Source organism: Podarcis tiliguerta, assembly GCF_965153285.1.
Source record: "Podarcis tiliguerta genome assembly, chromosome: 12".
NCBI classification, from domain to species: Eukaryota; Metazoa; Chordata; class Lepidosauria; order Squamata; family Lacertidae; genus Podarcis; species Podarcis tiliguerta.
In genome coordinates this window covers 53,370,791-53,393,926 of record NC_139545.1, presented here as the reverse complement: position 1 = coordinate 53,393,926, position 23,136 = coordinate 53,370,791, and the positions used below count along the sequence as shown (strand labels likewise).

Here is a 23,136-nt window from a genome sequence, read left to right as displayed (position 1 = left end):
CACCTCACAGAGTGTTTGTTGTGGGGGAGGAAGGGAAAGGAGAATGTTAGCCGCTTTGAGACTCCTGAAGGGGAGTGAAAGGCGGGATATCAAATCCAAACTCTTCTTCCTCTTCTTCATCCAGTCCAGGCATCCCCAAACTCGGCCCTCCAGATGTTTTGGGACTACAGTTCCCATCATCCCTGACCAGTGGTCCTGTTAGCTAGGGATGATGGGAGTTGTAGTCTCAAAACAGCTGGAGGGCCGAGTTTGGGGATGCCTGATCCAGTCCAACCCCCTGCCCTGCAGGAATTATCAGCTAAAGCATAATTAGAATTAAACATTCTTTCCCCACAATCCTTTGTTAATTGTTTCTCACTGGTTGTTGTTGGGGTTTTTTGCCACAAATCTGGTGTGTTTATGTAAGGCACCCTGGAGGTTCTTTTACTTAAAGTTAATTAACTTTAGAACTAAATAAATAAATAGAATTGTAGAGATGGAATGAACCCTGGAGGTCATCTAATTCAACCCTTTACAATGCAGGAATTATCAGCTAAAGCAGTGGTTTTCTTCCAGTGTGCCGTGGCACCCTGGGGTGCCTTGAATGATAGGGATGCCGTGGGCAACACTGGCCTCTGTCCCGCTGGGACAGGGGGTGGCAGCTTAGAGATCAGGGGCGGCAGCTGCGGCTGCACTCTCCGAAGGAGAGTGGAGAGGAGGCTAAAGGGACACTCCACAATGGAGGGTGTTAAAAAAAAAAAAAGGTGTGAGGCCGCCAGCTCTGCAGGCAAGGGGTCATATAACTGGGCTCCCACATGGGTGCCACCGAAAGAATGTAGGAGCCGTGGATTCAAAAAGGTTGAAGACTCTTGAGAGTCCCATGGAGGAGAAGGGGACAAGGAGAAGGGGACGACAGAGGGCGAGATGGTTGGACAGTGTTCTTGAAGCTACCAGCATGAGTTTGACCAAACTGTGGGAGGCAGTGGAAGACAGGAGTGCCTGGCGTGCTCTGGTCCATGGGGTCACGAAGAGTCGGACATGACTAAACCATGGCTGTCAACCTTCCCCTTTTTTTGCGGGGAAATTCCCTTATCCCAGCGCCATTTCCTGCTGCTTCCTGCTGCTATCCCGGATTGTTAGATATCCCGTAGACTGTCCCCGGGACAGGTGAGGCTGCTGATCCCTTATTTTCAAATCTGAAAGTTGACAGCTATGGACTAAACAACAACAAAAGCATCCATGGCAGATGGAACATCCACCCTGTGCTTAAAAACCTACAAGGGAGGCAGATCTTACTGCCAGAAAGTTATTCCTGGTGTTTAGTTGGAATCTCATTTCTTGTAACTTGAACGTGGCTCTGCTGCATCACAAAGCACATTTATTTCCTACCTGTCCTACAAGAAACTCAAGGAAACATATGTGGTTCTCTCCCGCCCACCCTCACCTCTCACACACAACAACCTTGCGAGGTAGGTTAGACCAGAGACAGAGAGACAGAGAGACAGAGAGACTGGCCTAAGATCACCCTATTTGGTTCAATGACTGGGGATGCTTGTCTTTTTAAAAAAAAAATTATTAAAAATTTTCTTGTTTTACAGAAGTAAGTGTAATGTCTCTCATATTTTTTCCATGTAACATTTTTACAAATCCGTTTCATTTGTTGAGACATTAGGGGGAGGGGAAAAAAGGGGGGGTGGAGTCGGGTGGTGATGTTTCTGTTATGCTTAAAGTATGTGGGGTTTGGTGTCAGCGTTGCTTGTGATGTTCACTTGTGTTCCTTTGGTGGTGAGGGAAGTTGGGGTTGGCCTAGGGTGTGGTTGTTTGTTTGTGATTGGCTGTGGTGATCTTTGTTTCCGTGCGAGTGGGGTGGGTGGGTGTTTTGGATCAGGTACACCACAAAGAACTCATAACCCACCTACTTTCAGCAGCCAGAAACACCATAGCCAGACACTGGAGAGACCTGTCAGGTGTAAGCATGGACCAATGGTACCAAATAGTCTGGGAAACAGCCCTACTAGAAAAATTCACCAATAAACTGAAACTGACACGGGGACAAACAGAAGAAGTTATCACATACACAGCCCAACAAGACAACGACAATAATCCACCAACAGCATACAAACTGGGGATGGATTTTGAACCCTGGCCATCAAGGTCTTGCACGGCACTAGCTCATGCTACACGTGCAGAGCAGGCCTCCTATTCTCACCTAAGGCTTGAACTTTCTTAATAAATATTTCACCTCCAATAAAACAGCAGAGCTGGCCTTCCTTAAACCCAGCAGAGGAAGAGGGTAAAATCCATACTCCAGCGGGTATGCCCTGCTGGCATTCCAGGCAGGGCAGGGAAAGACTCGCTGCCTAAAACCGCCTGGAGAGATGCTGCCAGTCCGTGTAGGCAACACTGGGCTAGATAGACCAACGATTTCATTCAGAAAAAAAGGCAGCTGCCTGGGTTCCTTCCCTATAATTGGCCAGGATACAGTGATCGACATTTGAAAAGCGCAGCGGGGGAGGGAGGAAAACCCCGTCCGGCCCACCAATAGGGGGAAGCTCTCTAGCAGCGCAATGCTTTCTGGGAGTTGTAGTTTCCACAAGTGGCAATAAAGTATTTAATTTCATTTCTGCAGCCTCTGCAACGTTCAGGGTGGGAAGGGCAGGAGCAGCCTTTCTCAACCCGTGGATCCCCAGATGTTTTTGGACTACAACTCCCATCACCCCTAGCGAGCAAGACCAGAGCTCGGGGCTGATGGGAGTTGTAGTCCAACAACATCTGGGGACCCACAGGTTGAGAACCGCTGCGCGCAGTAGCTCCGGGGGCTCCGTCGTCCGAGCAGTGGGAACGGCTGCTGGGGTGAGACTCGGATGCAAAAGGGGAAATTAAACCCCAAGGAGAAGTGAGTGGGGTTTTTTTTTGGGGGGGGGAATACCTTTTAAGCAGGTTTTAAAGAGAACGGGCAGGTGCTTTTTAAACAGGGCTTATCTGACTGGGGGAAACTCCGTTAATTGCATTCCTATTTTACGCTTATGCCCTACTTTGCTCAAGGCTGCGTGCATGTGGATCTGCACCTTAATCCTCGGAAAACCGCCCTGCAAGGTAGGCGAGGTGTTGCTGGTCGCCCAGGGAGCGTCATGGCCATTGCACCGATTTGAACCCGTGTCCGGCCCTCCAGCCGCTTGTCAGCTGCGCTTGATGGCGCAATCGAAGGGTTTCTCTTTGAGTCGCTGCTGTTGTAAGAAAGGCAGAGTCCAGCCTTCATTTCTCCTTATGCCACCCTCTGGCCCAAGAAAGTATTGTTATTATTAAACGATCCTTTCGTTAGATCATTCTGCGATGCGACGGCTTGGCTCCGTTCCTCTTGGGAAATGTTTTATATTATGTGAAATGCATAGGAAGGGAAGCCGTCTATAGCAGAACAGTGCAATGGCGCATTTATATCCTCAGGCAAACTGTTTTGAGGAAGGGGAGAGTTTGTTGAAAAAATAAAGTCCTAAAGCGTTCAATGGAGTTGTACTCCCAGCCACTTATCAATAAAGAAATAAGATTTATTGTGCAAGGTGTATATTGTAAACTGCCAGGGGATCTTTATTTAGGATTTTACCCCTATACTGCCACGGGGGCCGGATTAAATCGACCGTCAGGCCGGATTAGGTCCCCAAAGCAGACTTGGACATGTCTGACCCAGGAGGTCACTAAGAGAAAAGTGAGGCAGTGGAGGTATAAATGTCTATCTGGCTTCGAACAGACAGTACCACTGAATCAAGTTCCCAAATTTTGCTGAATTGATTAAACTAAGTACACAATTCCAACTGGGTTTTGAATAAATCTGCAATTAATTGCTACTGCCTTGAATTTTATTGGGTTATTATCTTCCTTAGCGGGTTGTGTAGGATGCTGTTGTGGATAAAAAAATTTTTTTTTAGTAGGGTAGGGGGATGAGTTTGGGAACCCTTGCTCTTTGATGTTCCACATTCGCCTTGACTCGTCTGCTGCCGTGACCTCACCCCAAAATATCCTCTGTTTCTTTTCGTGCTGCTTCCCTGAGCACTGAGGTGACCAGGGGACCAGCAACAATCTGGTTTTCCTTGCAGCCCAGCAATCTTTCGCAATATGGCGCCCAAAATTGGACACCCCCACATGGATCTTCTCAATTACTGGTGTTCTCAATTTTGTGCCTCCTCGACTCAGCACCCTCTGCTGGGGAACCACCCTAAATCTGGTGCTGCCTGCTTCATTCATCCTACCCAATAGCTAGTACTGTATTCAAATTAACTCTGCCCAATTTCCGCTTATGAATTAAATACTGTGGGCGCCATATTGCCCCTCCCCATTCGTACAAACGTTTGCGTTCCATTTTCAAGTGCTCTGTGGGGCTACACAAGCTTTCTCCATGTGAGAGGATAGGCTGAGATGAAGGGGCCTGGTATGCAATAAGGCATCCCTATAAAATAGTCACAGATTTGGTATCTTCTATGGTAACCCATAGACGCGGGTGGCGCTGTGGGTTAAACCACAGAGCCTAGGGCTTGCCGATCAGAAGGTCGGCGGTTCAAATCCCGCAATGGGGTGAGCTCCCGTTGCTCGGTCCCTGCTCCTGCCAACCCAGCAGTTCGAAAGCACGTCCAAGTGCAAGTAGATAAATAGGTACCGCTCTGGCGGGAAGGTAAATGGCGTTTCCGTGTGCTGCTCTGGTTCGCCAGAAGCAGCTTAGTCATGCTGGCCACATGACCCGGAAGCTGTACACCGGCTCCCTCAGCCAATAAAGTGAGATGAGCGCCACAACCCCAGAGTCGGCCACAACTGGACCTAATGGTCAGGGGTCCCTTTACCTTTACCTTTTATGATAACCATGGTCTTGCAAATCCCTGGAAGAATTAGGCAAGCAGATCTATGGATCAGGTGTTGTATGATTAGATTGAGGGACATGTTTGGTTCTGCAAACAACTTTCTTCCTCCAAACTTTTCCCCACAGTCCATGTAACTTCTCTGTAACACGAATATAATTCACCTAGTGTATTGGGAGCGGTTATAATAATGCTCCTTCTATAGTGGAGCTGAGGAACCTCAGGCCTGGCGGCCCCCAACACCTCTCCATTCGGCCCTTGGAACTCCCTAGGCAACACTTCCTCACTGCTCTCCTTTAATGCTTTTGTCTTGTTAGACTGTATCTTTGACCTGTGATATTATTTCCTGGGTTGCTGGTATCAATATTTGTATTATTGTTCTGTCTGTCTAGGTTTGAAATACCATGTGAAGTGTTCATGCATTTGTGTAGTTTATTACAACAAAATTAGAAAGTAAACGTAGCTGGGATAGCTCAGTCAGCAGAGCGTGAGACTCTTAATCTGAAGGTCACGGGTTCGAGCCCCACATGGGGCAAAAGTTTTCTGCATTGCAGGGGGTTGGACTAGATGACCCTAGTGACCCTTCTATGATACCTTCTTCAGGGAAAATCTGGAATTTTTTTCAGGTAGGTTAGGAATGAGTATCTTTCATCTTTTCTCACTTCCTTCCTTGCAGTTAGCATGGCGTCCGGTTCAGAAAATCCTCTCCCTAGCTATGAGACAGACGACAGCCAAACCTCAAAGCTGATCAGAAAGTCCCGGGAATCTCCGTTTGTCCCAATTGGTAAGTTGCTCTGACACGGAAACATTTCGCCATTGCCCTCCTTTTGTGATCTATGGAAGAAACACAATTTCCCTCTTAGGCAATGGGTATAAACAAAATCTTGGACAGTCAGGAAATTCCCTTGACAGTCAGGAAATTCCCTTGAGATGTTGCTTCCTTGTTGTACCCAGTACAGTAGAACTGAATGAAGTACTGTATTGTCACTTGTACAACTTGTATACAGTGAGATTACACGAGCACCCCCCCACTCAGCTCTCTTAGTCTTAATTCCCCTCGTTTACTGACGCACACCCACCAAACTTGAAAGTCAGTTGCTCTGTGGTTATCTTTTCATTCAGCAGCCTAACAGCCCACGGATAGAAGCTATTCTTTACCCTGTTGGTGCGACTAATCCTGCTTCTATATCTTCTGCCTGAGGGCAGGAGATCAAGAAAGTGCCGGCCTGGGTGTGAATCATCCCTGAGAATTTTCCTCGCTCTCCTGAGACAACGTTCTTCCACTATTTCATCCAGCGGATTCATGGGACAGCCCATAATATCTTGTGCTGTATTCACCACCCTCTGTAGGCACTTCCTATCTTCCATGGCTGGCAAACAAGGAATTCAAAAACCTACAGTGCACTTCTCACCCTCTGTTCCCCTATTCCAGGCATTTCGGGTTTTGCAGCCGTGGTGGCCTATGGGCTGTACAAGCTGAAGCACAGAGGGGACACCAAAATGTCCGTCCACCTGATTCATATGCGCGTCGCAGCGCAGGGCTTCGTTGTGGGGGCCATGACCTGCGGTACGTACTGAAACGTGAGACTCCTGTGCCTTGATCTGATAAGCAGCAAATAGCCTTTCCCTGAAAACCTTTGTTTCAGCTTCCCAAGGTACCTGAGAGGGTGGATTGATTTGGGCTGCTCTTGTGCTGTACAGACTGTTTCCTGTGATCTAAGTGGCAAGAGCCTTCTATCAGGTGGAGGATCACCGTTCAAAGTTGGAGTTAATTCTCCGTTAGCAAAAACGTGATATTAACAGACTTGGCTGTCAGGTCTAATGAGCACAGAAGCTCACCCTCGGTAGGTCTGACCCCATGAATCAGCTGCTGAGACTGAAAGTCTCTGCCTCTGAAAGTCCCCTCCCCTCCAGGGCTTTCCCCAAGCAATCGGAGACTATGCCTCTGTGCAGCCAAGCTCTCCTCCACCCTTTTCATGCCGCTTCTGGTTCTGGGAGTCAGAGGGGAGGGGAGCTTGTTGCAGCAGGAGGTGGAAACACCCATGATTCTTCACAAGCCTGATTTATCTCTGCCTCTTGGCCTTCCTCCTCTCCTGCTTCTGCCTCCGGTTCTGGACTTCTCTCTACCACAAATTCCCCCTGCTCACTAAGCCCCATTACCTCTTCAGCTTTCAACACCTCCTCCTCCAGTCCCAGTCTTCTCCCTCTGCTCCCTCTGACCACTCAACACTGCCCCACCATCACTCCCCGAGCTCTGAGCCTTCTTCCCATGATGGTTCCCAAGCTGGTTCCTCTGCACCCATTACACAGAAATAGAAACAGGCAAACTGATCCCTGGCAAAGTGTTCTGGACCTCCTCCAGCCACCCTAATTTTACGTTACAAGATGTGCATCCCACATAGTAAGAATACGCAACGTATCACACTGTTAAATCTGACTTCCTTGGTCCCACTGTTTGGGATAGGTCTTCCAGCAAGGATGTAGTTTTTGTTGCCATCTCTTTCCCCAGTCAAAGAAAGATTGCTTTGAACTCAAACCCTCCTATCTAACACACATTTTTCTCTCTCTCTTCCAGGTGTCATTTATTCCATGTATCAAGAATACTGGGTGAAGCCCAAGCCCTAGGAAGCGGTCAATTGAAGCCTGTCCGGAGTTCTTATGTACCCTAGAGAAAGAGCTCACTCGGAAATGGCGCTGCAATAATAAGAACTTTGCACAATCTCATGCGCAGTGTTAAACTCTATGCTGCCAGTGTGGCTGTGCATTAGGTTGTTGGCAGCAAAAGTGGTTCCTCTCTCTCTCTTGAGTGAGACCATCAACTGATAAATTTTCACAACATGCAACCCATTTTCACTAAGCCTACTCAACACGTAAGGTACCCTGTGAAAGAAGATTGGAAGAAGTTTAAAGACTACTTACAGAAATATTGCAAAATTAATGAATGTTAGAATGATGTTGGATTGAGGTTAAGTGGTTTTTAGTAATAATGTTATGAAGGAATATGTAAAAACGGACTGTTAACAGGAGAAAATTCAAAGTTACAATATATTAAGATCAAAGATAAGGATAAAAGTAAAGAGGGAAAGGATTTGCTGAATAAATAAATTGAACTGGAATACAAAAAAGGGAGGTGAGAGGAGGTCCGGGAAACAAGCAAATGCAAGATAAGTTATGAATGATTGAATTGTTTTTAATTGTCTTTTATTTTTGTATTTTTCTTTTTTTTCTTTTTTTCTCTTTGTAATGTTCTGAAAATCTTAATAAATATTTTATTTTTTATTTTTTAAAAAGGTACTCTGGCTTAGAAGTCCAGCGTTTCCTCTTCAGAGTTTCCTCTGGGTTGTGAACAAGCAAAGCAACAAAGTGAGGGATATTCCTGTGTTGGTTCCTTGCCTGTTTAAGAGATAGGTGGTCAGCCTCTCTTAGCTCTGAATTAGAAACAATTGTGGTGGAAGATTAACCCTTATGATGTGAGCCTTAAATAGCAGATTGTAAATGGTTTAATCTTTATTTAGTTTTTAATGTTTGATGCTTTGCTATGTTTTTGTATATGCTTTAAGCTGCCCAGAGCGGCTGGGGAAACCCAGCCAGATGAGCGGGGTATAAATAATAAAATTACGATGATTATAATGAAAATGATGATGATGATTTATTAAAGGTAAAGGTACCTCTGACCGTTAAGTCCAGCTGCGTACTACTCTGGGGTTGCGGCGCTCATCTTGTTTTACTGGCCAAGGGAGCCAGCATTTGTCCACAGACAGTTTTTCCAGGTCATGTGGCCAGCAGGACCGAGCAACTTCTGGCAAACCAGAGCAGCACACAGAAACGCCGTTTACCTTCCTGCCGGAGCGGTACCTATTTATCTACTTGCACTTTTTGGTGTGCTTCCAAACTGCTAGGTTGGCAGGAGCAGGGACCGAACAACGGGAGCTCACCCAATCACGGGGATTCGAACCACCAACCTTCCAATCGGCAAGCCCTAGGCTCTGTGGTTTAACCCACAGCGCCACCCACATCCCATTGATGATTTATTACCCAACATTAAATTCTAAAACTTCCACTTCTTTTTACTCTGGAGGACATTACAGCTTCTTGAACTCTCTCTCTCTCTTTTGCAATTGCCAAAGCAAAACACACTTTCCTTTGATAGTTTGGATGGAAAACACAGAATAAAAAGGTAAAGGACCCCTGGATGGTTAAATCTAGTCAAAGGCGACTATGGGATTGCAGCGCTCATCTCGCTTTCAGGCCGAGGGAGCCGGCGTTTGTCCACAGACATCTTTCTGGGTCCTGTGGCCAGCATGACTAAACCGCTTCTGACGCAACGGGACACCGTGATGGAAACCAGAGCACATGGAAACGCCATTTACCTTCAAACTGCAGTGGTACCTATTTATCTCCTTGCACTGCTGTGCTTTTGAACTGCTAGGTTGGCAGGAGCTGGGACAGAGTGACGGGAGGTCACTCTGTTGCTGGGATTCGAACCACCGACCTTCCGATCGGCAAGCCCAAGAGGCTCAGTGGTTTAGACCACAGCGCCACCCACGTTCACAGAACGCTGAACCCTTAGCAGTGCAGCAAGGTCCTCCATACCTTCAGATTCCCCCTGGTAGCGAGCCAAAATTTGCCACCAATTCTGAGCCTCCCCTGAGTGGGGCAGTTCTTGATTGTGACACCATATCTGAAAGGAAGCCCCTGGCTTCCTGTCTGGCTCAAAGCTTGAAGAGGAGGAGAGGTTGTGGGGAGTCCTCACCAATGACAAGATGGTCTCACCACTTCCTGAACCTCATCATGAAGTTGGGAGTTCACTTGCCTCCCTCCAGGAGGAAAATGCATCTGTTAGTGGCCAGGGGATGCTGGTTATATCCTGTTCTACGCTTGTAAGTCACCAGCCAATAATGAGCAGCAATTAAATCTCTGGTTGGGCAACAGTCGTTTTCTTATAGCTTTTCAGGCCTGCTCCCTCTTTTCCTAAGCCAGGAAACAGTCTAGTTTGAATTGTTGTTTGTTGGCAGGCCATGATGTGAAGCAGTGTTAAAACATCAATAAGTTAAAAAGAAGTCCTTAGAATGGAATTAAAAACCCAAAAGACAAAATGTTTTAAAAAGGCAGCAGATCTGTAGCTGCTGTTTTTGCAGCAACCTACCCATATGTGTCAATAAATGTTCCTATCCTGTTGTTCGCAACTAATAGATGTAACCTTATAGACCAAACTGGAATTTCAAATCTGTAAAATTCTTGCATTCCTTGGCTTTATCATGGTGTTCTGAGTGATACTGATCAACACAGTATAAATCTAACCCAATGATTCTGCTTTTATTAAACATATAACCAACATCGTCTTTTTATTATGTTTTGATGGTAGCAAGCATCTCTTGATTAAACTGCAAGTATTATATATACTGAAGCTCCAATACTTTGGCCACCTCATGAGAAGAGAAGACTCCCTGGAAAAGACCCTGATGTTGGGAAAGATGGAGGGCACAAGGAGAAGGGGACGACAGAGGATGAGATGGTTGGACAGTGTTCTCGAAGCTACCAGCATGAGTTTGACCAAACTGCGGGGGGCAGTGGAAGACAGGAGTGCCTGGCGTGCTCTGGTCCAGGGGGTCACGAAGAGTCGGACACAACTAAACGACTAAACAGCAACAACAACAACATTACATATATGATTGGTTTTATATACAAACACTGTGAGAAAGTCTCAGTCCACTGCATTTGGGGTTTTTAACCTTCATTTTCACATTCTTTCCCCCCTATTAATGGCTATTAATCCTGTCTGCCAGTTCTCTGCCCCAAATTAGTGTTATGGAGCTGAGAACCCTGTGCTTGCATCATTACATGTATTTCTGACCCAAAATCCAGCTGCATTTTCAGTTCCCTTTTGCCTCTTCCTCTCCCAGTCAAAATCCAAAATGGCGTACTGGGCCTGCCTTTTGCCAATTTCAGTCTGTTGGGTACCAAGTATGTGGGTGCTATTACTACATAGTAAATAGCTATGATCTTTTTAAAAAGTATTAGATGAGCTAGCGAAAGTGGCCATGTGCCTCAAGTCTAAAGGCCCTGGTTCAAAACTCGCCTCGGCCACGAATCCACAAGATTATAATCAAATAATTCAGAGAAACAGATAATTATGAGGAAGCTCTTCTGTTTGCGTTGGTCAGAAGGTGCATTCCACCAGAGGGCAGCAACTGTGTTGTTTTAAAACCTCAACCACCAACCAGAGAGGGGCAATTCAGATTATGTTTCCAGACTGGTGTAGTGGTTAAGAGCGATGTTAATATTTAAATCTTGGAATAGCTTTGGAAGTGGATATAGGCTGTAGGGTTAGAAGTAGAAGACAGTGTATTTTAAAAATAATATTATTTGTAAGCGATAAAATGTGAAGTTATTTTAAGTGTGATTTTTAAAAAAAGATGGTTAGAAACTATGATATATGTAAAGACAAAGTAAAATGAAAATCAGATCGGTGGGACTTAGGAAAGCCCACTTAACAATGTTTACAAAAATAAGGATATGAGAAGAATTTGTTTGTTTTGCTGTTTGTGTTCTTTATTTGTGTTATAAAATGAATAAAAAAAATTGAAGGGAAAAATAAATAAATAAGGAAAACATGAATTGAAATCATTCTGCCGGGCCTCTCTGTGCCATGATTTGCTTGTAATGTGTAGCCCGCCCTGATGAGACCTAGCTCCTTGGTCCATGAGGCAGGTGACGTCTGCTGCAAACCAATTGGCCCTTGCCATTCAGGCCGTGGCTCCAGGCAGGGCAGGAAGCCAACACCTAACTCAGTGAAGCCAAGAGGCGCTGAATCTCCACGGAGAATGCCAAGAGACCCCTTTGTCTAGCTCAACTGTTTCCTCCAACCACCTCAGCAGATTTGGACGTTTGTCAAGCGCTGTGTGCAACAGAAAGAGAGAGCGTGGGGAGGAATCGAATGCTGGAAGTTGTTTTAGAGCAACTCGAGAAATGCACCGTATTTTTCAGAGTGTAAGACGAGGTGTTTTTTTACGGGAGAATTATGTATAACAATTCCCCCCCCCCCCCATTTTTTTTATTTATTTAAAACACAAATAAACAACACAAACAGAAAAAACAAACAAATTCTTGTCTTATCCTTATTTTTTCTAAACATTGTTAGGTGGGCTTCCCCAAGTTCCCCCCATCTGAGTTTCATTTTACCTCATCTTTAGCAGTTTACATATATCATAATTTTTAACCATTTTTTAAAAATCACACTTACTTTTACCATAAAAATCTTCACATATTGTCCCTTACAAATAATACTATTTTAAAATACACTATCTTCTACTTCTAACCCTACAGCCTATATCCACTTCCAAAACTATTCTAAGATTTAAATATTAACACATTTTTTCAAATATTCTTTAAACTTCTTCCAATCTTCTTCCACCTTCTCTCTCGTCCCGGAGTCTCCCAGTCAGTTCGACAAGTTCCATATAGTCCAAATTATGTATAAAATTTGGGGTCATAACAATACTTCTTTTTTTCATTCTTTCTTCCTGGGGCAAAGGCAGGGCGGCCACTGGGTGGCAGCGCCGAAGAGTCGATGAGAGACACAGCTAACTCATTCTGGTTTTGCCTCTCTACTCTTCCCTGTGGAGTCCGACAGAAGCAACACTGAAGTATTGAGGGGAAACCTAATCAAGATGTTTTATAGATGGTATTTAACACCTACCAAAACAGCTAAAATGTACAAGACAAAAACAAATCTGTGCTGGAGGTGTGGTAAAACAGAGGGGACACTTACACATGTTTGGCAGACCTGTGAAAAAATAAAAAGCTTCTGGAACACAGTATATGACGAGCTTAAAAAAATGTTTTCAGTATAACTTTATGAAAAATACAGAAGCTTTTCTACTAGGGATAACGGACACAGGTATAGCAAGAGAAGATCAGAAAATATTCCTCTATGCCACAGGAGCGGCAAGGATCCTAAATGCTAAAAAGTGGAAAAAAGAAGTTGTGCCAACAAAAATGGAATGGCAAGACAAACTGTTAGAGTATATTGAACTGGCTAGATTAACAGAGGCAATTAGAGATCACACTAGACAAGCATTTCACAAAGCATGGGGGAAATGCAGAGAATACTTCACAAAACAGTGCCCTAAAATACATACCTGGTCTTGTTCCAATTAATGTCTGCAAGAGATTTTGTGGATATTTAAGTTATAATTAGAAAAATATTAATAATTATTCATAAAGGAAACCGTTTATAAAAAGTAAATAAGATACAGGATAAAGGAAGTATTTTATTTGGTTGTTTGTATTGTTGTATGTTATGCTTATTGTATGTTATGTTCACGTTTAATGCGGGTGGATTTGTGTATTGGGGGTGTGGTGGGGTTGTGTTTTGTTGTAAATAAAATTCCAATTTAAAAAAAAAAAACCACAGAGGCAACACTGACGCCGAGGAAGATGGCAAGCAGTGCCCCCGCCCAGACTGGGTGCAAGTAAGAAGCAAGCAGGCAAATGGTGGATTCGAGATTGCAAGGAAAGAGATTCCGGCTAGTCATTAGGAAATGCTTTCTGGCAGTAAGAGTTATTGGACAGTAGAATGGAAACGATCTGTCCCATCACCTCCTGGCAAATAGAAGGGGAGGAAATGGAGGCAGTGAGAGATTTTACTTACTTGGGCTCCATGATCACTGCAGATGGTGACAGCAGCCACGAAATTAAAAGACGCCTGCTTCTTGGGAGAAAAGCAATGACAAACCTAGACAGCATCTTAATAAGCAGAGACATCACCTTGCCGACAAAGGTCCGTATAGTAAAAGCTATGGTTTTCCCAGTAGTGATGTATGGAAGTGAGAGCTGGACCATAAAGAAGGCTGATCGCTGAAGAATGGATGCTTTTGAGTTCTGGTGCTGGAGGAGACTCTTGAGAGTCCCATGGACTGCAAGAAGATCAAACCTCTCCATTCTTAAGGAAATCAGCCCTGAGTGCTCACTGGAAGGACAGATCCTGAAGCTGAGGCTCCAATACTTTGGCCACCTCATGAGAAGAGAAGACTCCCTGGAAAAGACCCTGGTGTTGGGAAAGATGGAGGGCGCAAGGAGAAGGGGACGACAGAGGACGAGATGGTTGGACAGTGTTCTCGAAGCTACAAACATGAATCTGACCAAACTGCGGGAGGCAGTGGAAGACAGGAGTGCCTGGCGTGCTCTGGTCCATGGGGTCATGAAGAGGCGGACACGACTAAACAACTAAACAACAACAACAAGAATGGAAGGCGGTGGACTCTCCTTCCTTGGAGGTTTTTAAGCAGTGGTTGGGTGGCCATCTGCCATGGATGCTTTAGCTGTGATTGCTTCATTGCAGGGTGCTGGACCTTGGGGTCCCTTCCAACTCTACAGTTCTATGGGTCTAAAGGTAAAGGACCCTTGGACGGTTAAGTCCAGTCAAAGGCGACTATGGGGTTGCGGTGCTCATCTCACTTTCAGGCCGAGGGAGCCGGCGTTGTCCACAGATAGCTTTCCGGGTCATGTGGCCAGCAGGACTAAACCATTTGTGGCGCAACAGGACACTGTGACAGAAACCAGAGCGCACAGAAACACCATTTACCTTCCCGCCGAAACGGTACCTATTTATCTACTTGCACTGGCTTGCTTTCGAACTGCTAGGTTGGCAGGAGCTGGGACAGAGCAACGGGAGCTCACTCTGTTGTGGGGATTCGAACCGGCGACCTTCTGATCAGCAAGCCCAAGAGGCTCAGTGGTTTAGACCACAGCACCACCCACATCCCATGTGCACAGCTACAAACATCTGTGCTGGTTTTTAGCAGCAAGATTCTGGCGGCACTTTCTGCCCCCCTCCACCCAGTGCTGCTACGATAGCAGCTCCTTTTGGGGAAAGCCAACTGGAAGAGTGCAGCGACTTCTGCTGGAGCTCTAAATTAAGCCATGGCCAGGCCAAGAGGCGTATCATATTTCTCTCCCCTCTGCCTTTTGCCGTGACAGCCTTTTTTTTTACCTCCCAGGGGACACCTTCGCCCAGCTCCGTTTAGCGCTGCCTGGATCCGACATCCCTCCCCAGGGGATATGGAAGGGTGACAACCACTCTGACTTTCTGCTTATGGGAGCAAATGACCCTCTATGTTGACATTGCAGCAAAGTTTCTAGTGTTGGCGAGACCTCAAAGTGCGGGCCATTAAAGAGATGGCATACCTCTCTCTCTCTGCAAGTTATCAGAGGCCACGATTTGGGTATGCGGTTTGGGTATGGCAAAAGCACAACGGAAGACTTTCCCTCCATCCATCCTATTTACCGTATTTTTTGCTCTATAAGACTCACTTTTTCCCTCCTAAAAAGTAAGTGGAAATGTGTGTGCGTCTTATGGAGCGAATGCAGGCTGCGCAGCTATCCCAGAAGCCAGAACAGCAAGAGGGATTGCTGCTTTCACTGCACAGTGATCCCTCTTGCTGTTGTGGCTTCTGAGATTCAGAATATTTTTTTTCTTGTTTTCCTCCTCCAAAAACTAGGTGCGTCTTGTGGTCTGGCGTGTCTTATAGAGCCAAAAATACGGTATGTGCAAGCTGCTTTGATGTGGGCACATCTCAGACTGTTCCTCGTTTCGTAGGTGTGCTGGTCCTGGGGGAGGGGGTTACCGTTCAGCGTGGTCTGAGTCCGGTCCTGGGTCCTGGGTCTGGAGGCTGTCCGTTGAGGGCGAAGCGGGGTCCAAGGCAAGGGGCCGGGCATGGTCAGGAACTCAGGGAGAGCAGGTCAGGGTGCTGGCAGGAACAGGTTTCCAATGATGTTGCTCCCACAACCTGGGACTGGGCTGACTGGCCTTTATCTCCTCTGAGGCATAGGGCGGTCCCAGTCCACAGGTGACTCGCCTCCCCTGACCTGGAGGCCTGCACTCCTCCTGCAAGAACTTAGTTCCCTCCGCCTCTCTGCCCTGAGCCTCTGCAGCTCAGGAGAGGCTGGAGGGTTACTGGACCCAGAGGCAACCTCACCTTCCCCTGACAGGGCTGAGAGAGGAGCATCTGCAGGCAATGGGTCCTCCATCACCTCAGGAGCCAGAGTGGATTCAGCTGGTGTCTGCTCCTGAGGATCCAGCACAGGTGAGGGCCCTTCAGGTTCAAGCCCCAGCCCTGGCTCAGCTGGTCCTGGAGGCGGGGACTCCTGTGCAGGCTGGGAATCCTCAGGTTCAGCCTCTGAATCCGATTCCCAGCCCATCACAGTAGGTGAAAGCAAGGGCCATCCCTGTGTAACTTTGAACACCCCAAATTTTGTGCAAACCATCAGCCAAGTGGGGAAAATCCCTGCCGTGCATCTGTCCCAACGACAGACGACACACAACGGCATAGCAAGGTCAAGTGCAAAGCCCTAAAAGCAGGGAGAGGTGGGTGGGTGTTCTGAATGCAAGCTCCGAAAGAGGAAGCTCTGGGTCACGTGCATAGGTCCCTTGATCCAGTGGCGTAGCGTGGGTTGTCAGCACCCGGGGCAAGGCAAGTAATTTGCGCACCCTAACCCGGGGCAACGCAAGTAATTTGCGCCCCCCCCCCGCGCGCTGCACTGTCCCTCCCCCAGATAGTCCCTCGCTCTCTCTCCGCACCGCACCGCACGCCTGGCACCCTCCCCTCCACAGTGGGCGGCGACCCGGCGGCTCGGATCGGATTCGCACAGCCAGCACTGCAGTGAGAGAGAGTGAGTGAGCCAGGTAGGGGCAGAGAGCTGCGAGTGCGAGCGCGCGCCCCCAGATGTTGCACCCGGTGCGGCCGGCCCCCCCTGCACCCCCCACGCTACGCCACTGCCTTGATACGTTTAGCCTGCATCCCATTGGCCTGATTAAACCCTGCATCAAGGGACCTACCAATCGGGTGTTGTGGCTGAACAATCTTACTCACCCACAACGCAGGGTTTGGTTGCCAGGTCTCACTGCAACATGTGCCCTCTTTAAGGGAGGACCCGATAATTCAAGTTAACAAACTTTTTATAAAACAACAGAAATGGTTTATTGAATATTTACAGATAAATTGTAAACAAATAAGAAAATTGGCAGGATTATTGTAATTATACCTGCTGTATTATAAGAGCATATACAGCGGTACCTTGGGTTACAAATGCTTCAGGTTACAGACGCTTCAGGTTACAGACTCCGCTAACCCAGAAATAGTACCTCGGGTTAAGAACTTTGCTTCAGGATGAGAACAGAAATCGCGCGGTGGCAGCAGGAGGCCCCATTAGCTAAAGTGGTGCTTCAGGTTAAGAACAGTTTCAGGTTAAGAACGGACCTCCGGAACGAATTAAGTACTTAACCCGAGGTACCACTGTATTTAAAGTGGATGAATAAATAATCAAATTAAGTTGATTTGGATATGCAAGAGACATTAAAAATAAATTTAAGGAACAGCAGGAAGAGGGGGAAGGAAGTCAAGTTTTGAAATGTTAAGATGATTGTAAAATTGGTGAAATATATAAATTTGAAAGTAAAGATAATTAAAAAACAAAACCCAAGACAAGTATCTGGTGCAGGCTGTCTGAAACACAAGTGTGATATGTTAGATGTGTGAAAACTGAGCCCCGCAACCACATTGCCATCATGGAAATGCCTGCAGGCGCAGCATTGGGCGAGGGCTGCAGAGAGCAGGCAAAGTCCCTGAACGCTGAGCATTGCTGGAAACGTGCGCAGGCTGTCTGCCTCCGAGCAGCACCCTCTTAAGCCTTTGAAACCGGAGCCCAGCGCAGCCTGTGCCTTTTCGAAGGAAGGAATGCCGTCCTTGCAAACAAGGGATTGAGAGAGCAGCTGTGGTCGCAATCCTGTGCCCAGCGGGTGATCTGCCTGGACACCTATTTATACCTCCTCATTTTCACAAGAATGGCACAGGGCAAATGCAAGCAAAGGGTGGAGCCGAGGGAATATGTGGAGGAGCAGATTCCAAAGCTGCCATTTCCCTTCAACTTTCAGGCACCGCCGCTGTCCTGTGGCAGGAAAACTCAGCGCAGAAAGAGCTTTCTAAGCCTTGCTTACTGGGCTCTGGGAAGATCTCATGAGATCTCAGGTGGCCCCTCCTGACTGTTTTCCCCCAGTTCGCCATTACTCTGGGGAACTTTTTTTTTTCATTTTCTGTTGCATGAGATTTTTCAACTGTTCTTACATGTTCTTTCAATGCTGATTTCAAGTCCGAAATCGATTTTCGTGTACATGCTATAGTTATCTTTCAATTTCCGACTTTTGCCGATATGTCATATTTACACTGGGGATAAGTGGACACTGGGGATGCGGGTGGGTCTGTGGTCTAAACCACTGAGCCTAGGGCTTGCCGATCAGAAGGTTGGTGGTTCGAATCCCCACGACGGGGTGAGCTCCCGTTGCTCGGTCCCTGCTCCTGCCAACCTAGCAGTTCAAAAGCACATCAAAGTGCAAGTAGATAAATAGGTACCGCTCCAGTGGGAAGGTAAACGACGTTTCCGAGCGCTGCTCTGGTTCACCAGAAGTGGCTTAGTCATGCTAGTTACATGACCCGGAAGCTGTCTGCGGACAAACACCGGCTCCCTCAGCCTATAGAGCGAGATGAGCGCACAACCCCAGAGTTGTCTGCGACTGGACCTAATGGTCAGGGGTACATTTACCTCTTAAGTGGACACTGACACGTTGATCTACCCTAACCACATGGTAATTATTGTTTTGCAAACTTAATTTTTCTTTATTTTTATAGTTTCGTAACCTAGATATTTGTATTTTTCAGATCGGACTATAAAAAACATGAATTGCAAAAAAACCTAGAGCTTACAGAACAAAACCAACTTCAGATATGAAATCAGTATGTTGAAATTGGGCTAGAACAACTGCAGGTGCCAATGCAACAAAAAAATTGTTTCCCAGTGTTATCTATTTATTTTCCTGCCACCCACACAAAGCTGAAATCACGTAAGCAAATCACACATGAGTTACAGGTCCACTGCAATTAAATCAATAAATCAATAAATCAACTGCTGTGGCCTAGTGATGTTGCTGAACTTTTCCCCTCCTGTCTGTTGTCAATGTCAAGAAAAAGGACCAAGTTCTAGGCCTGAGTTCTAACACAGGAAGGATGGGGGAGAGGACAGGATGTAAGTTGAATTCCCTGTTGTACTTTGGAGCAATGGATCCAAACTACAAGAAAGAAGATTCCACCTAAACATTAGGAAGAACTTCCTGACAGTAAGAGCTGTTCGACAGTGGAATTTGCTGCCAAGGAGTGTGGTGGAGTCTCCTTCTTTGGAGGTCTTTAAGCAGAGGCTTGACAACCATATGTCACAAGTGCTCTGATGGTGTTTCCTGCTTGGCAGGGGGTTGGACTCGATGGCCCTTGTGGTCTCTTCCAACTCTATGATTCTATGATTCAATGAAGCAGTGAACTCCAGAAGTTCGGCAGGACCATGATCCCCACTTTTGCAGCCACAATAAGGGTCCTTTCTTTCGCGACAAAAGGTCTGATTTGCCATTGATTTCCAAGGCAGTTTCTTGGCTGCTCCGCTCCCACTCTGGCTGTTCCTCGCATTTGTATCATCTTCCAGATGTCCCCGTCTTCACAATGCACCCAATTGTGCCTTTTGGCTGCAGATGAACCAGCTCGGTTGGGTTACAACAACACTGTTCATCCTGTTTTCCTCCAGCTCCCCCAGGCCCTGCTTAAATTCACCTGCTATTCCACAAGCGGCCTTGCTATGTAACGTACCTGTGAAGGCAATTTTGTCCCGAACATTTAGCAGGAGGGGGAAATGGGCTGACCTGCTCCAGACCCACAGAGACCCCACCTGTGGCATCCTTGCCAAAATAGGTTGTGGATGGGCCGGAAGCTAAAAGGCAGGTTGAAACCAGAGTCGAGACGGGAGGTTCACCTGAGCTCAGTTAGTCACCAGACAGATCTCTGGTCCTTTAGCTCTGGAAGCAAAGCAAGACTTGGGAGGCAACAGAGGCAACAAGAGAAGGAGGAAGAGGGATTGGGTCAAACCAAGAGGGAAGACCGATTTGGAGATTTCAAGGTAGGTTTGAGAGCACTTTGAGCAGACCCACCAAGTATTGTGTCTCGCCAGACATTTATGGAAACAAGTTCTGCTGGATGGAACCAAAGGCCCATCTAGTCTAGCAATGCTAAACCAGGAGAGACTGAATAGGAGTCCATTCTGAAACAGGAGTTATGAACAGATATGTAGGGATATAGTCACATCTTTGTTTGTTTGCTTGTGTTTACGTCTTGAGAGTCCTGCCAATTGCAAGCCCCGGTGAGTTTTCAAAAGCTTTTCAGAAGCTTCCCACTATTGCCAGTATTAGTGTACGAAGCCTGTGATTTCTCCTCTTAGACCTCTTGTGAATTGGCACTGCCTAAATGGAGAGTTCAACCCCTTTGCATTCAGCTTCTGAAAAATTCTGAAAAATTAACATTATTTGACAAAACTAGAAAACCGTTCCACAGTTCACAAAATTCCCTTTATTTTGTGGTTTCTTCTCTGCAATGGTGACAAGTTATTCTTCTCAGTGGCTATCTCCGTTTCCACACTGTGATGGAATTCCTTTGTTGAGTTTCAGTGTGTGAACATTCATCTAATAGTTCTTTACTCTGGTTCCCCATTTTGACCACAGTGCTTCCCACTATTGCTTGTATTATCTGACATACTATTTTTTAACAGTATCTCCCCTCCCCCTCCCCTATTTTCATTTGTCTCAGGGATTGCGTTTGAAATCTGAGTTCCATTTTCTTGACTAATGTGTCTGGGGTAAGGATTGGGGAGAAATTTGATCCAGTTTCATTTAAAGGCAAGCTCAACAATTCACACTTTTAAAAAACCAGTGTGCGAACTGAAAAACAGCTATTTTTCAAAATTCGCGCCTCTCTGAATTTTGCAATGTAGTTCTCCAGCCAAGTAATGTGTACAAACATCCATGTGCTGAGGTAAAGTGTGCGTGGAAATGCACCTATTGGAGAAAGTGACATAAAAGGTATTATTTTAGGGGGATGTTTTCGCAAACATGTTCATCATAGGCAAAATTGCATACATGCATATGAATACTGAGAGAAATTCACTGTTGAATTTTCATGAGAACTCATTTTTTAATGCAAATTGATGTGGAAATGTGGAGAATTTAAGCTTGGAACATTAAGAAGCTGAGGAAAAATTAAAAATGAGATATTCATCCATCCTTATTTCTGGGGGGACATCAGCCAGAATCTCAATCTGGTATCCACGAATGGTTAATTTCTCACCTGCCCAGCACCTGAAACTTGCTGCTTCCTTCACTCTCAATCTTATACATTTGACTAATACATTCCAAAGGGTAGTTCAGGCTTTTTTCTGCTTGGATCCTGCTGCCTGAGACAGCCGCCACATCTTGCCTCATGGGTGGGCCCTGAATATCACAATAAAGTGAGAATCAATATCTAAATCAATATCATTGCAAACAATACAGGCAGGTTACACGTGGATTACGTTCCAAGGCACCTGGAGTACTGTGTCCAGTTCTGGGCACCACAGTTCAAGAAGGACACTGACAAACTGGAACGTGTCCAGAGGAGGGCAACCAAAATGGTCAAAGGCCTGGAAACGATGCCTTATGAGGAACGGCTAAGGGAGCTGGGCATGTTTAGCCTGGAGAAGGGGAGGTTAAGGGGGGATATGATAGCCATGTTCAAATATATAAAAGGATGTCCCATAGAGAAGGGAGAAAGGTTGTTTTCTGCTGCTCCAGAGAAGTGGACACGGAGCAATGGATCCAAACTACAAGAAAGAAGATTCCGCCTAAACATGAGGAAGAACTTCCTGACAGTAAGAGCTGTTTGACAGTGGAATTTGCTGCCAAGGAGTGTGGTGGAGTCTCCTTCTTTGGAGGTCTTTAAGCAGAGGCTTGACAACCATATGTCAGGAGTGCTCTGATGGTGTTTCCTGCTTGGCAGGGGGTTGGACTCGATGGCCCTTGTGGTCTCTTCCAACTCTATGATTCTATGACCACATACATCGGACTCACTTACAAATTTCAAACAAAAACAGTGGTATCTTAGTTTACAAAGTTAATCCGTTCTGGAAGTCCATTCTTAAACCAAAGTGTTCTTAAACTAAGGTGTGCTTTCCCATAGCAGTGGGGGACTTGATTTACAAATAGAACACACTCAACAGGAAGCGGAACATGTTCTGTTTCCAAGGCAAAGTTCACAAACCAAAACACCAACTTCCGGGTTTGCAGAGTTCTTAATCCAAGCTGTTCATAAACTAAGCTGTTCCTAAACCAAGGTACCACTGTATAACATTTTCCAATTAATAGTCAATTATCATTGGACTTCCCCTCCACCCCATGGTTTCCTCAAATTTTCGAATATTGCTGCATATTATAGTTAATCCCACCACAATTTTCTCAGATACGATTTTACTGTTCTCATTCAAAGCCCACGCGTTTTAACATGTTTACAACAGTTATTTTTTAACCAGTCTACAAACTTTTCCCACTTCTCCCTAACGTCAGCCTCATCCTACTCTCTAATTTTGCCTGTTAAACTTGCCAATGCAGCATGTTCCATCAGTTTCAGCTGCCGATCCTCTTTAATAGGTACCACCGCATCTTGCCATTTTCGCGCATCTTAATATTCTCCCTGTGGTTGTGGCATATAAAAATGAATTCATCTGCAGAGCAAAGCGTATGCAACAACTTTTTAACCCATCAACTTGTTAAGGTATCCACCAAAATAAGCCACAGCTTGCTGACATTTAGCATTTCACCGAATACCAATCGCAGAGTATTGCTCATGTTCAAAAATATTCCGATACGATAATCCCTAGCTGTAGATTTTAAATGAAGAGGCTCATTCTGAGTCAATTTACACTATAGCCTTGGTGAAGACTTGACGTTTTTATCCCCCAAAAAGTTTTTGATCTGAGTTTCCACTGAAAGGAGGCTGCATTTTAATGTTTTACTGTTGTATTTTAATCTTGTTTTTTAAGTTGTATTTTGATCAATTGTTTTATATCAGGTGTTAGCCGCCCTGAGCCCGGTCTGGGCTGGGGAGGGCGGAGTATAAATAAAATTATTATTATTATTATTATTATTGCTTCATTTGTTGTAGTTACTGTATTTTTCCATGTATAAGATGCCCCCATGTATAAGACACCCCCTACTTTTGGGGACCCTGTGTATAAGACGCCTCCAGATTTTTAACCTATTTTAAAGCAAAAAACCAAAACAAAACCTAGTCTTATACACAGAAAGGTACAGTATAATATGCCACTTTATGAGAAAAGCAGGCTATAATTTTTCTAAGCCACCATCCCCCAACCTGGTAAAGGTAAAGGGACTCCTGACCATTAGGACCAGTCA

At 45.8% G+C, this 23,136-nt stretch overlaps 1 protein-coding gene across 5 annotated transcripts; it reads left to right on the top strand.

Annotated features, from left to right (window-relative positions):
- Positions 1 to 2,743: 2,743 nt before the first annotated feature.
- LOC310661074 (HIG1 domain family member 1A, mitochondrial-like) lies at positions 2,744 to 8,459 on the top strand. 5 transcript variants are annotated; one of them, XM_083406844.1, is made up of 6 exons: positions 2,744 to 2,832; positions 3,025 to 3,075; positions 5,500 to 5,607; positions 6,256 to 6,390; positions 7,399 to 7,698; positions 8,115 to 8,459. In XM_083406844.1, exons 3-5 carry the CDS (start codon positions 5,505 to 5,507, stop codon positions 7,446 to 7,448), a joined length of 288 nt encoding a protein of 95 aa, XP_083262970.1. In that variant the 5' UTR covers positions 2,744 to 2,832; positions 3,025 to 3,075; positions 5,500 to 5,504; the 3' UTR covers positions 7,449 to 7,698; positions 8,115 to 8,459. The 5 variants fall into 5 exon arrangements, with proteins under 5 accessions (XP_083262970.1, XP_083262969.1, XP_083262971.1 ...); XM_083406843.1 differs by having other exon boundaries at positions 2,752 to 2,875; XM_083406845.1 differs by lacking the exons at positions 2,744 to 2,832; positions 3,025 to 3,075 and adding an exon at positions 2,856 to 2,875.
- The last annotated feature ends 14,677 nt before the right edge of the window (positions 8,460 to 23,136 follow it).